Source organism: Stomoxys calcitrans, chromosome 3 (assembly GCF_963082655.1).
Source record: "Stomoxys calcitrans chromosome 3, idStoCalc2.1, whole genome shotgun sequence".
NCBI classification, from domain to species: Eukaryota; Metazoa; Arthropoda; class Insecta; order Diptera; family Muscidae; genus Stomoxys; species Stomoxys calcitrans.
In genome coordinates this window covers 145,830,975-145,849,258 of record NC_081554.1, presented here as the reverse complement: position 1 = coordinate 145,849,258, position 18,284 = coordinate 145,830,975, and the positions used below count along the sequence as shown (strand labels likewise).

The 18,284-nt window shown below is 30.6% G+C and overlaps 1 protein-coding gene across 1 annotated transcript; it reads left to right on the top strand.

Moving 5' to 3' along the window:
• The first annotated feature begins 13,225 nt into the window (after positions 1-13,225).
• LOC131996180 (uncharacterized) lies at positions 13,226-14,413 on the top strand. The gene has a single exon (XM_059365634.1). The coding sequence runs from the start codon at positions 13,226-13,228 to the stop codon at positions 14,411-14,413; it is 1,188 nt and encodes a 395-aa protein (XP_059221617.1).
• Positions 14,414-18,284: the final 3,871 nt, after the last annotated feature.

Below are 18,284 nucleotides of genomic sequence, written 5' to 3'. Positions count from 1 at the left end.
CTGGTTCAACGGCATGGCATCCTCCTTTTCCTGTGGTATCACAATGGACTAAATGTCAAAGTAAGCATGATTGCAAACCTGCAGAAAATCCTTAACTTACCTAACTTATAGATTGCTTAGGTCTATACGTATATAAAATATTCATATAAACGTATCCATCTACGTGACTTCATGAGGATTGCTTGCTATGCTTCTCATTTCTTTGAGAATTTCTGTAAATAAGCCTCATTCCAAAGTCATTCTGTTTTTCTGTCTGGTGAACGCTAGGAACTATAATCTGGTCAATTCTTTATAATACCACAATGGGCTGAAATGCTTAAGTGAGTCTGATGCAGACTGCCAGTAAACTTAACCAAACCAAAAGTAGGTTTAGGACTAATGTAGATGATTACATTAATATACATCCATAAACGTTGTGACTAAGCTCTGAATATTACTATCAGAAATTTGGTATATTTTGATTACATTCATTGTAATTTGGCATTTCCTTTCCTTTTTACTCACTTTCGTTGTCTATTACAGAAAGTTTGTTCCTCTAGCCGAACGTAGATTAGATTTTTCCTTCTCTAATCTCTGGCACCCGTTCCTTCTCTAATCTCTGACACCCAGATCAAACGCGAACAAGTTTTTTTCACGGTCAAATGTTCATGTAGGTATGCATGTCGCACTAATGCCTAATGTTGTCTAAATCTCACGATAGGTCACATGACGATCTTGCAATTTCAGTTGGTGCACAGCATCAATGGTTTTTGGAACAACAACTGATTTTGGACAACCCCACGAAATTCGTTTTGGAGTGAACCACGGCCTCGATTGAATTCACATATCATCGATAAACACTGGTCCTTCATGGAGCTTCATCGCCAAAAATTAAATTAAGTTCTCTATACTCTGTTGTTGAGTTAATTCACGTCCAAAGTTGTAAACAATGGGCGAGACTAATCTTTTAAGTCACCGTAAACAGCATAAATAGCTCATGATATCAAAACGTTCTGAGTACATATATCCTTAAAAATATCAAGCTGCCAGTTGGCAGATTGCAACACAAGGGTTGTCCAATCCCGAAATATAAAATACAACCTTCGTACGTTCGCTAGTGCATATAATGCACCCATTCTTTTAAGAGTTCGTACATTCCATTCCATAACCCAACGACCAAACCCATATCTTTATTGCTCCATGGGCGAACACGTTGCACATTTTAGCTCATTACCCATAACAGATGTCAAAGATGGATAGCTTGTAACACCGCGTGGAGGTTTCCACATTTGAGATGAAGAAATACCAAGATAAGCCTTGGATTTCACGAAGTCAAACCCAATCAGAACCGTTGCTTGGTTTCCAACTTCCTCAAGTTAACCAAAATTACATATAAAGGGCATTTTTTAAATCAACACTCAATATACCTATTTAATCCACTGTGCCATTTCAATTGTGTTCCTTAAGTGCAGACAAATATAAGTGGGTATATGAATTCCCCCATTGATTGCAAAAAGTCCGAGTGAAAGGAGAAGTGGAGGAGGAGGCTTGAAATGTAGACCGATTGAAATAGGAAAATTTTACTTCAGATAATTGCACAGTATCCTTTCTGCAATTGCACAGGCCCACTCCCCTTTTTGATTGTGATGATGAAGCTGCGACAAAGGAGAAATATTTTTCACTTCTATGAACTCGCATGGATTTTTTATTCGTCTTTTATTTTTTTCTCATCCCGCATCCCACATCAACTCCTTCCAATTTATTATTGTTCCTCTCCGTATTTTTATACCCTCCACCATAAGGTGGGGGGATATACTAATTTCGTCATTCTGTTTGTAACTACTCGAAATATTCGTCTGAGACCCCATAAAGTATATATATTCTTGATCGTCGTGACATTTTATGTCGATCTAGCCATGTCCGTCCGTCCGTCTGTCTGTCGACAGCACGCTAACTTCCGAAGGAGTAAAGCTAGCCGCTTGAAATTTTGCACAAATACTTCTTATTAGTGTAGGGCGGTTGGTATTGTAAATGGGCCATATCGGTCCATGTTTTGATATTGCTGCCATATAAACCCAACTGGGATATTGACTTCTTGAGCCTCTAGAGGTCGCAATTATTATCCGATTTGCCTGAAATTTTGTACGACGGATTCTCTCATGACCATCAACATACGTGTTTATTATGGTCTGAATCGGTCTATAGCCCGATACAGCTCCCATATAAATCGATCTCTCTATTTTACTTCTTGAGCCCCCAAAGGGCGCAATTCTTATTCGAATTGGCTGACATTTTACACAGGTCTACAACGTATAATTTAATTGTGGTCCGAACCGGACCATATCTTGATATCGCTCTAATAGCAGAGCAAGTCTTTTCTTATATCCTTTTTTTGCCTAAGAAGAGATGCCGGGAAAAGAACTTGACAAATACGATCCATGGTGGAGGGTATATAAGATTCGGCCCGGCCGAACTTAGCACGCTTTTACTTGTTTTCTACTATATTTTTTATGTCGACAAAAGATGTTCTTTGCCGTTAATTGATGTCATGTTGAAATAATTTAGAACAGAAGCAGAAACTGCAGTATTCCCTATCAGATTTTTTCCTTTTTTCAATTTATTTTTATGAGGTTTTCATTTGATTTCAACATTCCTCATTTTGTGCTTTCTTTTGTTGGGATGACCTGTTTTGTATGGATGTGTGTGTTTTCGAGAATTGTATGTTGGCCTGAAGCGCACAGATTTTCATGCTTATGTGTAATTTGTCTCAATATCATTGACATAATTATTTAAATTACAAATCACTTTTTTTTTCTCCTATTTAACACTGACTCTACTATGGCAACATTTTTTTTTTTGTTTCTTTTTTACCCATTAACTGTCAATTCAGCGTTGAAGAAGGGAACTCGCTTTTCCAAAAATGTGCATAATGAAAATTATTGAACGAGAAAGAAATGTAAAGGACAGCATTTTTATTAAAAAAAAATTTCGCTCATTCGAAGTGTAAGTCCTTTGTCAGTGGATAACTGTCATGTTAATTTGCATATAAAATGATTGTTATTAGATTCTTGTGAAATGCATTTGACTTAGCTGAAATTGAAATCGTGAGTAATACACAATGACAGACATTTTCAAGTTTTCCTGTCCAGCATATGGAGTTGCTCAAAATTGTAGTTTGCTTGATGGAACATGGACAAAGTATGGAATATTAAATTAAAAAGGAAGACATTTATGAACAAAACAAAAAAAAATATATTAGACTCCATCCTAAAATCTGTAAAAATGTCAAGATTCAGCCAATTTTTGATCTATACAGAACAATTAAAAGCACACTTTAGGTGAGTCGTCCCTGAAACACTTGGTCATGAAACAGATACAGACTTGCGCCCCTTTTTGCCATATACCACAAATATGTCCAGTTTGAGGGGGTATGCAGGGTTTGACGGCCACCTATTTACTTACAAACAAACAACAAATTTTGCCCATGAACATTCCACTAAGGAAAAGCGGCAAACTTCTAACATATTAATGAGTGCAGTCGGAATTAAGTTTTAAGATCAATGATAAGGGGCCTTCTTTTTATAGCCGAGTCCGAACGGCGTGCCGCAGTGCGACGCCTCTTTGGAGAAAAGTTTTAAATGGCATAGTATCTCACAAATGTTGCCAGCATTAGCCCGTACTTAGTCCGGAAAAAATATCATCATCGTGCTCTACTCTCAACTTTCAGTAGTATAAATAGGAGGATTCTGAAACCGAGCATCGAGCATTGATGACGTCATAACCGCAACCGCAACCGCAACCGCAACCGCAACCGCAACCGCAACCGCAATGATGACGTCATAACCGCAACCGCAACCGCAACCGCAATGATGAGGTGATAACCGCAACCGCAACCGCACCCCACCCCACCGCACCCCACCCTACCGCACCGCACCCCCCCTGCACCCCACCCGCACCCCACCCGCACCGCCCCCGCACCGCACGTGACCGCAAGCGCATGGGATTGAAAGCGCACGTGACCGCAACCGCAGCTGATCGTAGCGCAGGTGGCGACCGCCGGTTGAAATGTGTGGACGGACATAGTGGTGCAGATCGCAGGGCGCAGATCGCAGGGCGCAGATCGCAGGGCGCAGATCGCAGGGCGCAGGGCGCAGTGGTAGATTTCGATGATGACTCATCGCCCAGAGTTGTGGTGAGGGTAGTTTAAAATTAGAATGATTATGCATGATTGTGTATGATTGTTAAGAATTGTGGTTTGAGTTGTTTATAATTAGAGTGGAGTGTGATAAGAAATGTGATTGGTATCGATAGTTATCCTGCAAAAAAAGAATTGTGGTTGGTACCGAGAGGTAACCTTTAACGCAATTTTTTGTATAAAAAGCTGAACAAATTGTTAGTAAACATGTAGTAGCAATTTGATTTTCAACTCAAAATTTAAGAAAATATTTATTATGGGATCAAACTTAAAGGAAATATCGGAGCAGGCTTCTTTCAAGAAGACTATTTTGTCCATTAACAACATGCCTTTCGATGAGTACTTCATCATACATCAAGCTGAAAGGAAGATGACTAAATTTGGCATGCGCTTGATGATTGAATTAAGTGATCATATTATGTTCCTGCCGGAGAAGTTTAATAATATTAATGATGAGGCCATGGCTGATCTTAATAGTGGAGTCTTATCAATTAAAAAGGAAAAAATTAGCGAAACTAATTATAAATTAGTATTTGAATCAATAATTTAATATTTTTTATATATAATAAAGAGAAAAAAAAATCTTTTTAATTTATGTATATTTAGTAGTTTATAAACTCTTATTATTTATTTTTTAATTTAGTTTATTTAAAAAGAAAAGCCCAAGGAAATTTAACCCCAACCAAAAATTTTTTTAATATATAATTTAGTTTAATTGAAAACCGAAAAAAAATCTTTTTAATTTATGTATATTTTTTTATTTAGTTGTTTATAAACTCTTATTATTTATTTTTTAATTTAGTTTATTTAAAAAGAAAAGCCCAAGGAAATTTAACCCCAACCAAAAATTTTTTTTTAATATATAATTTAGTTTAATTGAAAACCGAAAAAAAATCTTTTTAATTTATGTATATTTTTTTATTTAGTTGTTTATAAACTCTTATTATTTATTTTTTAATTTAGTTTATTTAAAAAGAAAAGCCCAAGGAAATTTAACACCAACCAAAAATTTTTTTTAATATATAATTTAGTTTATTTTATTATTTGTCATATTTTATTGTAATGGTTATATTTTATTGTAACATATTTAATATTTCCAATTGTAAATAAAGGACATATATATTAGTTTATTTAAAAATAAAAGCTGTAAGGGACAAGCCCCAGGAAATTTTAGTTTATTTTTTATTTATTAATTTTCTGGCATAATTCGTCTAAATAACACCACGTCGTAGTCATCCAGTTGAATTTCAACATATACTGCAGGATTTCTTTCGTCTAAGTTATCAACATGATACAAGTATCCCACAATGAACATGGATCGAGCAGCAGGATTATGAAATTTTACGTTAAATGATAACCATAGCTCCGCCTCTTGGAGAAGTTTACCTTCTCTGGTTAAATCCGCTGAATTAATTAAATATTTATTAATCTTCGCAAGGATTAAATCATCCCAAATTTTTGAAAAAAATTTGGGGTGTGACCAAGCGTCCTCGACGCTTAGTGACAAACCATTTTCAAATAGTTCGAATGTCATGGTTTTTTCGCAAAAATTAACAAACAACATGATTTAATTTTGATTTTCACAACTTTTCTGATGAAGACTTGGAAAAATTCTTTGTATTTATATTAAAAAAATCTAAAACACACAAATTCATTTTCATATAGAATTTTTATAGTGGTTAATATTTAATTGCGGTAAAGGAAATTAAAAAAATTCAAGTTGAAGTTAATAATTGGTTTCACGTTTATATAATTCCACAAATGCCTGGTATGCTTTCTCATAATTTTAAATTTAAATCATGGTGGTGAAGAAAATAACAAAGCTCAAACTCAAAAGTGCTGCTATAACATAAATTGAAAAGTTTTCTGTACTAGGGTGGTATAGTGGTTAACGTATGCAAATGCAATGCAACAATGTAAATGTGCCCATGAACATTCCATTAAGGAAGAGGGGCGAACAGGGTGGTTAACTTATATTTATTAATATTTGCTATACCACACATATTACTAAACCCAATTGCGGTAAAGGAAATTAAAAAAATTCAAGTTGAAGTTAAGAATTGATTACACTTTTATTGCAAAGAATGCGATAGTATAAATTGTAGAGTTTTTGTAATAGGATGTAACGATTATATTTAATTATACAACTACAAATATTTATATTTTCTATCGAGTTCAGCTTGCAGTCCCATGTATGAATTCCATGTGTTGTTTGTATAAATGAAGTATATACATTTTTATATATCCTTAATTCTTCAATCATCTCTTCAAAAAATTGTTTATGTTCCTTATCAATGTAGGAGTTGTATTCTTTTAATAGATATTTTATATTCGTTGATAATATCATTTTCTTTTATAATTTTCCGTTAGAAAACAAAAAAGTTCTAGGAATGATGAAAGATGAATGTGGTGGAAAAATAATGAAGGAATTCATTGGTTTACGTTCAAAAATGTATTCAATTAAGATTGATAAAGTAGATGAAGAAATAAAGAAAATAAAAGGTGTAAAACATTGTGTTACAGCAAAACTTTCAACCAACGATTTTAAAAAATGTCTTTTTGAACAAATTAATTATTATGATTCTATGTATGTTTTTAGATCAAAAATTCATCAATTGTACACACAACAGATGATAAGAGATTTATAAGAGAAAATGGTGTTGACACCTATGCTTGGGGACACTATAAAATAAAAAAATAATTAAAAGAAAAAAATGGTTTTGTTTGTTTTGTTTTTTTCACAAGATATTATATTTATTAAAGAGAAATTGTATACATAAATGACCACAATTGTAAGTATTAAATTTTTGTTTTTGTTTATAATTGTATTCGATAGGTGGTTTTAAATAATTAATAATTTCCAACGGTGGTTGTAAATTACCAAAACTATCAAAATATTCCTTATAGTTGTAATTTTTGTAATAGGCAACCCAATGTGTTCCTGGCCCATTAGTTGTATCTAAATTAACTATTCCACATTCTTGTCGTAGTGGTTTGTTTGGTAATGAGTCACGCATAAAAACCCCTCTAAAGTGTTTCAATGGCTTGCAGTACTTAACCAAATCGATATCCGTCAATGGTCGATTGGGTAATCTACTTAGAAGTTTTTTGGAGCTGGTTTATAGTAAAGTCCATATCCTTTTTTATAAGGTTTAAGATATAATCCTTTTCCCATAGCAATTGATTCCATATATCTGTTATGACGAGTAGCTTCAGCTAATTGTTCTTTCCCATTTTTGATATCCTTAACTGCTTTTACAATAGCCGATCCTCCAGTTGCTAAACCTCCAAGGGCTGATAACGCAGTTAAAATTGGAACTATTGGTAGAAATCCACCAATTTTTGGTACTCGAATGACTCTTGGTACACCAATATTACTCTTCTTTTTATTTTTAAAACTTGAATGTACAACGTTTTTTGCAATTTTTACAGCATCATATATATTGTTAGGTTTCTTATCTTTTAATACTTTTAAAGTATTCTTAACTGTCGATGCAAATAATTTTTGCTTACATTGCTTTTTCTTCATTTTTCTTTTTGTTGTCATACCGAGTCCGAATTTAACTTTTGCTTTAAGTAAGTTTGTTACTAACCAAGCGTTTGCTCGTTCTTTCCAATTGCTATCTGTTGATTTAACTCTTTGCCAAGCTTTTTCTATTAAAACTTTATCAGCTTGATGACGAGAATGAATATCTTTATTTTGTGAGTATGCAATATCGTGTTCTCTACAAGCTGAATCCAATAAATTTATTCCTTTGTCTCCTTGTGCTAAACGTTGTGCTAACTTAGTTCCTGGTCCACAAAATTGATATCCAGGTAAATGCACTTCAAACGGAAGATTATTAATTAAGTTGTTTACCAATCCAAATCCAGTAACAGACTGTTTACATTTATTATAAATCTTGTAATTAATAACCATAATTTTTTTTTGATTATGTAGTGATAGGGTACACGATTTAAATGAAAATAAGAGTTTTTGTATATATATACTTAAATTTATATTGAAAAAGTTTAGTTAGCAATATGCGTTTAATAGAACAAACTAAACAGATTGCTGTGAAAAACATTGATAATGTCTGTTCACAGAAAAAAAGGATTGTACATAGTACTTTATTACCAAATTCTATACGTGCCCTTATAGTAGGCCCATCAAATTGTGGTAAAACAAATGTTATGATTAGTCTCATAGAAAGCCCTAATGGCCTCAAATTCAGGAATATATATATATATTCTAAATCTTTATATCAACCAAAATATCAATATTTAAAAAAATTGATTACTCCAATCAAAGGAATAAACCTATTCACATTCTCTGAAAATGAAAAAGTTATAAGTCCAGCCAAAGCAAATATGCATTCTATAATGGTATTTGATGATGTAATTTGCGATAAACAAAATACTATAAGGGATTATTTTTGTATGGGAAGACATAAACACATTGATTGTTTTTATTTATGTCAAACATATACAAGGATTCCTAAACACTTAATACGTGATAATGCAAACATGATTATCATATTTAAGCAAGATGAAATGAATATTAAACATATATATAATGATCATGTCTTGGGTGACATGACATTTAAAGATTTTTTAAAGCTTTGTAGTGAATGTTGGAAAGATAAATATGGATTTCTTATTGTGAGCAAGGATGATCCCATTGATAAAGGTCGATATCGCAAAGGATTCAATTGTTTTATTCAGTTATAATATAAATCAGATTGATAACAGATATAATGTAGATTATAAACAGAATAGAGAGCAGATTGGTGACAGAAAGAAAGCAGATCGGTAGCAGATATAAAGCAGATCGGTAGCTGATATAAAGCAGATCGGTAGCAGATGTAAAGCAGATCGGAAGCAGATGGATACATAACCAAAAAAAATAAAAAATAAATTATCCAATCATGAAGAGACACAATTTGTTGAAGGAAATTGTAAAAACACGAGCAGTATTGAAAGAAAAGTTAAAAAACATTAAACTTAATCAAATAGATAGGGATAATCTATTAGAAGATACATTTCAACCAATAACCAAACCTTTGAAGGATATTATAGGAAAACTAGATGAGAACAAAAAAGAAAGTAATCAGTATTCTAATAAATATAATGATAAAAATATTTATGATTATAATAAACAATATGAAGACGATGGAAAACTTGATAAAAACAATAAGGATGATGATGATGATGATGATAGCTTTATATCAGACATTTATAATGATGATGATGACTATATGTCTAGCAATGGACTTCAAATGAGAGATATTACCTCAAGTAATGATAATGAAAGATATAATAATCAACATTCATCAACAATATTTCCGAATATAGTAAATTCTACACATAAAGAAGATAATTCAGAAATAGAACAGATGGATATAGAGAAATTTTCACAAAAACGAAAATTTTCATCAGATGAAAATAACACTAATAAAAGGATAAGAAAAAATTATAATATTCCAGTTGATTTAAAGAGAAAAGATTATACACTAGAAAAATGTGGAGTGAATCGGAATGAGCTTAGAGAAAAATTAAAACGATCTAATGATAACAATCTCAGTTTATTTGACGATAACGATAATAAGCGGATGAAAAAATCACATCTATTTTCAAAACGAAAATGTGAATTTCAGTTAAATACTAATAAAAAACGTATAAAATTAACTAACAACAAAATCATAAATATAAATAAACGAAAAAGACCCTCACAATTAAATACTGATAGAAAACGTTTAAAATTGATTAATAACAACCAATTAAACTTGAATAAACGGAAAGGTGTTTCACAATTAAATCTTGATAGAAAACGTATAAAATTGAATAATGATATCTCATCAAAATTGAATAAACGAAAAGCTGTTACGCAATTAAATATTGATAGAAAGCGAATAAAATTGAGTAGTGATAATCTATCAGACATAAATGTAGCATCTTCATTACCCAACGTTCTACAAACACTTATCGATAATAGACAATTAGATAAAGTTTATGGATTTCATATAGATACAAATGGAAATATGTATTTTGGAAAAAATCAATTAAAATTTAATGGATGTAACTCTATTCAAATTGGGGAATCTATTTGGAAAATGTCTCCCGGACTATTTCAACTCATGTTTCACATTAAACCTCAACATTATACAAAGAAGGATTTAAATCAATATAAGGATATTTTGATGAAAACAAATGCTCATAAAAGAAATTATTCACCAGGAGAACAAATTAAGGGAACTCAAGCTTATAAATATCAATTTATAATAAAACGGTTATTTGATGTGAATTCAAATAGGATATCCAAAGGTAATGGATTGAGTTTGAAATCATTAGACAATCACAAACCAAATTATATATATTGGGATGACCCTAACGAATTGGTTGACAGATTAAGATTGCTCCTTTCATCTGAAGGTGTTGGTCACAACAATCACAAAAACGAAATTATTTCAATTGTTGAAGAATTGCGAGAAGCACATATTATTAAATAAAAAAATCAAAAATGTATACAATCAATAAATTTGGAGAGAGCGGAAGTAAAAACCAAGTCAACAATGCAATGCTAAAATTGAGTTTAGGTAGATCACTTGGAATTACTATTCACAACAATGCTTTAAACTTTCATGGGAAGAAAATAACTAATTTAAGTGCTCCCTCTGATCCTGATGATGCTGTAACAAAAATATTTTTGAAAAAAAAAATAGATAAAATCGAAAATAAAATCAAAAATCAGCAAGATGAAATACTTAGAAGATTCGAAGAATTACAGAACAAACTAAAAGAAGACATACATATAGAAAAAATGAAAGAATATATTTTCAAATGGGTTGAAGTGGAAAAAATTGTTCTAGAAAATAAAAAACATATTGAAGCTATAAACAGTGATTTAACTAAACTAAAAAGTGTGATTGATCAATTTAACAACAACTTGAGTACCAATTTGAATATTTTGAAAAATCATAATATTGAAGATACGAAAAAAATTATTGAAGATACTTTAAAAATAATAAATATCCGATTTGATTCCATCGAAGATTTTCTTTTTCAAAGTATTGGATATACTAGAAAAAATAAATATTTTAATTAAATATTTAAAATCAAAAATAAGATATAGTAGAGGGTATATAACATCAAAACAAAACAATTTTTACTTCAATCGACAACATCAATATGGAGCTTAACCAGGATAAGAGAGAAATTGTTAATGAACTACACAAGCAAGCACGAAAAAATTTTGGAAGGAGACGAGTGGTTATGAAGGGTATCGATGATTTGTGGCAAGCGGATCTTGTTGAAATGGGTAGTTATGTGAACTTTAACAGCGGATATCGATATCTTTTAACCGTTATAGATACATTCTCGAAAAAAGCTTGGGTTGAAGCAATAAAAAATAAAACAGCTCAAAGTGTAGTAAAGGCTATGCAGAAAGTTTTCAATCAAAGTAGTCGAAAACCCAAAAATTTACAAACTGATGATGGAAAGGAGTTTTTTAATAACAATTTTTCTCAACTTATGCAAACAAATCATATAAATCATTATTCAACATACAGCACTCTAAAAGCATCAATCATAGAACGATTTAATAGAACACTGAAAGGAAAAATGTGGAAAGAGTTTAGTTTTCGTGGAAATTATAAATGGATTGATATATATAAAAACCTAGTTAATATATATAATAACACATTTCATCGAACTATAAAAATGTCGCCGAATGATGTGAATTCCTTAAATGAGAAATCACTTTTAGATTCAGTCTACAACAACCTCAAGGTATTTAAAAGACCAAAGTTTAAAATCAATGATAATGTGCGAATAAGTAAATATAAACAACATTTTGAAAAAGGATATACACCAAATTGGACTACCGAAATATTTACAGTTAAATCTATTAAAAATACAAATCCTAATACATATATACTTAAGGACTATCAAGGAAGGGATATAGAAGGTGGTTTTTATGAATATGAGCTATCAAAAACCAAATTTCCACACACATATTTAGTGGAAAAAGTGATTAGAAGGAGAGGAAATAGACTTTATGTAAAATGGTTAGGATTTTCTTCAGAGCATAACTCTTGGATAAATGCTAATAATATTTCACAATAAAAGAATAATCAATTACATAAAACATTTATTCTAACGTCAACCGTAGAGATGTCGATAACATTAACCTTAAATGATGAAAAATCAGTACTTGTCGCCAACTACTTTCCACCAATAATTTTGAAACAAAGCTATGTTTGTGGTTTAATAAGTTTTGATACATATCACTCAATACCAAATGTTGATGAAGAGAACAATAAATTTCATATAGGTGGACATGAAATAACTATTCCTCTTGGATCATATGAATTTTCGAATATAACTGAGTTAATAACGGATGAATATCACAAGCTTAATAAAAAAAATGGAAATCTTATTATGAAAGCAAATTATAATACACTTCAAACATATCTAAAGAGTACGCTTGATCCAATTTATTTTGATAAAGAAAACACTATTGATTCATTATTAGGTTTTAGTAAAAGAGTACTTGAATCGAATGTTGATCACTATTCTGATAAAGTGATAGAAATTACAAAAGTAAACACTATAGTTATTGAGTGTAATATTGTAACAGGATCCTATATAAACAACAAGTCAGCGCACACTCTTCATCAGTTTTCACTCGTCGTTAGCCCAGGATATAAAATCACAGAAAATCCCACTAACGTTATATATCTACCTGTTAATACAAACACAATAAATACCATTGTTCTGAAAGTTGTTGATCAATCTGGAAAATTGATAAACTTTCGTGGGGAAAAAATTTCAATTAGATTACACTTGAAACCATCTAAAGAATGATAATATTTAACAAAAAGGAGGTAGTTGCGGATATAAAAATCACTCAACCATCTACTTTGAAGGGATACACAACTAAAATATTACATCACCACAACAGGAAACATAAAGGATTAAAAAGGAAAAAGAGAAATATTTTAAGTAAAACTAACCAAGAGTTCCTGGAAAGCTTGGGTTTCACACTAAAATAATAAAGGGTTGAGTTTAAAAATGAGTAACATTATTAATGTTTTACAAAAACCACAATTTGATAATGCTATAATAAGAAAGGAGTATCACAGCTATATATCATATTTACAATCATTTCAAAATAATGACGAAATTAGGATTTCCATTCAAAACCAAGACCTGTATGTCGTTCCTGGTGAGAGTTTTTTATACATTGAAGGTTTTGCAACAAAAGCGGACTCTACAGTATCAGCATCGATAAAGTTATTAAACAATTGCATAGCACACTTATTTGATGAGATAAGATATGAACTTAATGGTATAGAAATTGATCGTACACGTCATTTGGGTATAGCAACAGAAATAAAAAATTATGTATCATTAAATGAAAGTGAAAGTCGAAATCTAGTCAACGCAGGATGGGCTCCATCTAATACAGATGATCTTACTCTTGTGAGTGGATATTTTAATTTTTGTGTTCCACTAAAAATGCTTCTTGGATTTGCTGAAGATTTTGATAAAATTATAGTTAATGCTAAACATGAATTAATTTTATTGCGATCAAAAGATGATACGAATGTATTGAAATCTATCATTTCCAGTGAAACCTGTAAACTATCAATTTTAAATATTACATGGAAAGTTCCACATATTCAACTTGCTGATGTATACAAGCTGCAAATGCTTAAAGTAATTAATAACCGTCAACCACTAAATATATCATTTAGAACATGGGATATGTATTATTATCCTGCAGTTCCATCGAATACAAAAGTTTTATGGAATGTTAAGCTTGCAAATGAAAATGAGCGACCACGTTTTCTTCTTTTAGGATTCAAAAGTAGTGAAAAAAAATTTATTCACTGTGATATAACAAACATTAAGGTTCATTTGAATTCTGATACATATCCATATGATGATCTTAACCTCAAGTTTGATAGGAACCGTTTCGCCCTACTTTATGATATGTATATAAAATTTCAACAAAGCTACTATACACGTGAACCGCAACCTCTATTAACGCGTGAAAAATTCAAGAGTGAAGCACCGATTATTGTTCTTGATGTAACACATCAAAATGAAACAGTAAAAACTGGCCCCATCGATATACGAATTGAATTGGAAACATCTAAAAATATATCACCGAACACATCTCTATACTGTTTAATTATTCATGATAAAATGTTTGAATATATACCTCTAACAAATGAAGTAAGAAAATTATTGTAAAAGTAACTATATGTATAAAATAAAAAAAGCAAAAAACAAACACAAACAAAATGATTTTTTTTTATTAATAATGTAATATTAATATATAGGTGAGTTGTTTAAATGTAAAGAAGGAGGGGTAGAATTATTGTTTAAATATAAAGAGGGAGAGGGAGAATTAATGTCGAGAAGAGAAAGAGAATTTTTATTTCGTGATTTTTATTTCGTGATTGCTTTACATTTATAGAATATATAAGGTTGGGTATTTATACTACATTAATTAGTATCTCTCCAACACACCTCCAATAGTGTAGATATAAGAAAATAATAAATTAACATTATGAAATTATATTGGGTATTACTTTGTTTTGTTATACTTCATGTAACAATTCATAATTCATTATCATTGCCAGTTATATTTGATTCCACAACTGATTCAGCGTTATCCATTACATCTGATCCTACAATCGACTTAAATTCAAAAACCGTTGAATTTAATTTAACACTACCAAACAAAGATATTCTTAAAGTAAATATTTCATTTGTTATGATGAAAGAAAGTGAAATATTAGAAAACAGAGATGATTTTTATATAAAAAATGAAACAGATGATACAGACTTATCAACTAGCACCACTACAATAATTCCTATAGAAAGTGAAGAAAGTGAAGAAAAATATTTTACTGTCGATGAAGCTATAGAAGCATTTCGCAAAAGGTTAATTACAAAAGAAGCAGATATTGGTGGTATACTGGATGCTGCAGAACCTTTTTATCGTCATTTTAATTTACAATATGAAGATTTAAATATACCAATCCGTTGTACATATGATAGTAACTACATGTTACGTCAACTAAAAATAAGTTGTTTTGAATATCGTGAAATTGAACAAGAACGAATTTTAAGTAATGGTGAAATTGAGAAAGTTCGAGTTCAAGATCTAAAAAAACATTTAGAAAATATTGTAATAACTGATATTGAGAACTATACTCAAACATATAAAATGGAAATAAGTTAGAAAACAGCAATTAGTTCTCTTACATACATTGAATTGAATAGTAGTATGTATTTAAATAAATTAATATACGTTGTTGTTTTAATTATCATATATAGAATATATCCTAGTATTCAACAACAACAACAACAATACTATCCAATACCTTACAATAGATGTAATCAAAATCATCAATGTGATAGATATAATACCAATCAAAATGCTATTTTTGATGGTGACACTAGTAAACGTATAGAATTTCGAATAAAACTATCAAATAATACAGGAGCAAGAGTATATTTATCAATTCAATTATTAAATAATGCAACAATCGATGAGTCACTAACAACAACAACAACACCAAGAAATAGCCAAACGGATAGACCTAAAATTTTTACTATTGATGAAGCCATTGAAGTATTTAGAAAAGACTTAATAGAAAAGGAAACTAATATTGGTGGGATCATTCAAAGTTCTACAGTATTCTACCGTCATTTCAACTTAAAATATGAAAATGTAGAAATTAGACTCATATGTAGCTATTACAGTAACTACACATACCGCAAACTCAACATTTATTGTTTTGAGTATAACGCTAATAAATTTGAGTATAATTACAAATATAATCAAAGTACGAGTGAATTTAACCCATTATTTGAAAGGGAAGAAAATGATATAAATATCAGGACGCTTGATGTTAATGATTATTTGCAAACGTTACACATGAGTATACAGTAGTTCTCACCGGAATAAGAAAAAAAAGCAATATGATTAAAGAAATATATAATTTTTTAAAAACATTTACCAATATCGTTTCCGAAGAAGATAAAAATAAATTAATTAATATAAAATCTCATCTGGAATTTGTGGATAGTTTAAAATATAAAGAAAGTAAATTTGGTAACCACTATGACTGCTGTGTTTGGTCAAATGATAACGCACAATGTGGTCCAGATACATGTAATTGTAGATTCTATGATATAGATAAAATAAAGGGAGAAGCAGCTGCTGCGAAAATAATTAAAAATTATAAAAATATTTACAATACAGTTAAAAACAATCATTGTAATTTTAACGACCGATGAGTAAAAATGTCTAAAAACAATTTCATAATTATAGATGTTCAAGGTTTTTTCTTAGATAATAAATTTATTGCGAAGGAAATTTGTATTTTTGAACATAATCAGACAATTAAAAAGTTTATTATATACCCCCCTTGCAAATTTTCTTCCCTATCATTAAAGGAAAAGATTACAAATAACTGGCTTACGAAACATTTTCATGGGTTGAGGTGGAATGACGGTAACATCATTTTTAAAGAATTTAACGATTATTTAAATAAATTTATAAAAAAACAAGAAAATCTAACAATATTTGTGAAAGGATGTGAAAAACAAAAATGGATAAGACAATTAATAGAAGAAGATATAAATATAATAAATTTAGATGATGCTAACTGTTCAAACATATGTAATCTTTATAAAAATAATTTGCATATGAAAATTTGTAGTTATCATAAACAACACCCTAATTATAGATGTGCTGAAAAAAATGTTATTTTATTAAGCCAATTTATTAATGTTTTTTTAAAATAAAGCAAATAAAATAAAAAACATATCGTTTTTTTTCTTTATTTAGGATATATATGGCTATGTAATGTAAGTATACATTAGTTCCTTTTTCCATTTTGTTGGGGTAACTTCTCAAAGAAAATGATATTATCAACGAATATAAAATATCTATTAAAAGAATACAACTCCTACATTGATAAGGAACATAAACAATTTTTTGAAGAGATGATTGAAGAATTAAGGATATATAAAAATGTATATACTTCATTTATACAAACAACACATGGAATTCATACATGGGACTGCAAGCTGAACTCGATAGAAAATATAAATATTTGTAGTTGTATAATTAAATATAATCGTTACACCCTATTACAAAAACTCTACAATTTATACTATCACATTCTTTGCAATAAAAGTGTAATCAATTCTTAAATTCAACTTGAATTTTTTTAATTTCCTTTATCGCAATTGGGTTTTAGAAATATGTGTGGTATAGCATATATTAATAAATATATGTTAACCACCCTGTTCGCCCCTCTTCCTTAATGGAATGTTCATGGGTACATTCACATTATCGCATTGTATTTGCATACGTTAACCACTATACCACCCTAGTACAGAAAACTTTTCAATTTATGTTATAGCAACACTTTTGAGTTTGAGCTTTGTTATTTTCTTCACCACAATGATTGAAATTTAAAATTATGATAAAGCATACCAGGCATTTGTGGAATTATATAAACGTGAAACCAATTATTAACTTCAACTTGAATTTTTTTTAATTTCCTTTACCGCAATTGCGTTTAGTAATATGTGTGGTATAGCAAATATTTATAAATATAAGTCAGTCAATAAATCATTCTAGAACAGAAAACTTTTCAATTTTTATTATCACAACACTTTTGAGTTTGAGCTTTGTAATTTTAAATTATGAGAAAGCATAGCAGGTATTATATGTTAACCACTGAAAACATGTTGACATAACACCCTAGTTCTAATTTTAAACTACCCTCACCACAACTCTGGGCGATGAGTCATCATCGAAATCTGCCACTGCGCCCTGCGCCCTGCGATCTGCGCCCTGCGATCTGCGCCCTGCGATCTGCACCACTATGTCCGTCCACACATTTTGCGGTTGCGGTTATGACGTCATCATTGCGGTTGCGGTTGCGGTTGCGGTTATGACGTCATCAATGCTCGATGCTCGGTTTCAGAATCCTCCTATTTATACTACTACTTTCATTAACCCCAATTGCCATTGTTTTAGGGGGGAGTTATGGGTTGGCACAACCCCCAAACATTTGGCCTCAAACTTGGATATCAA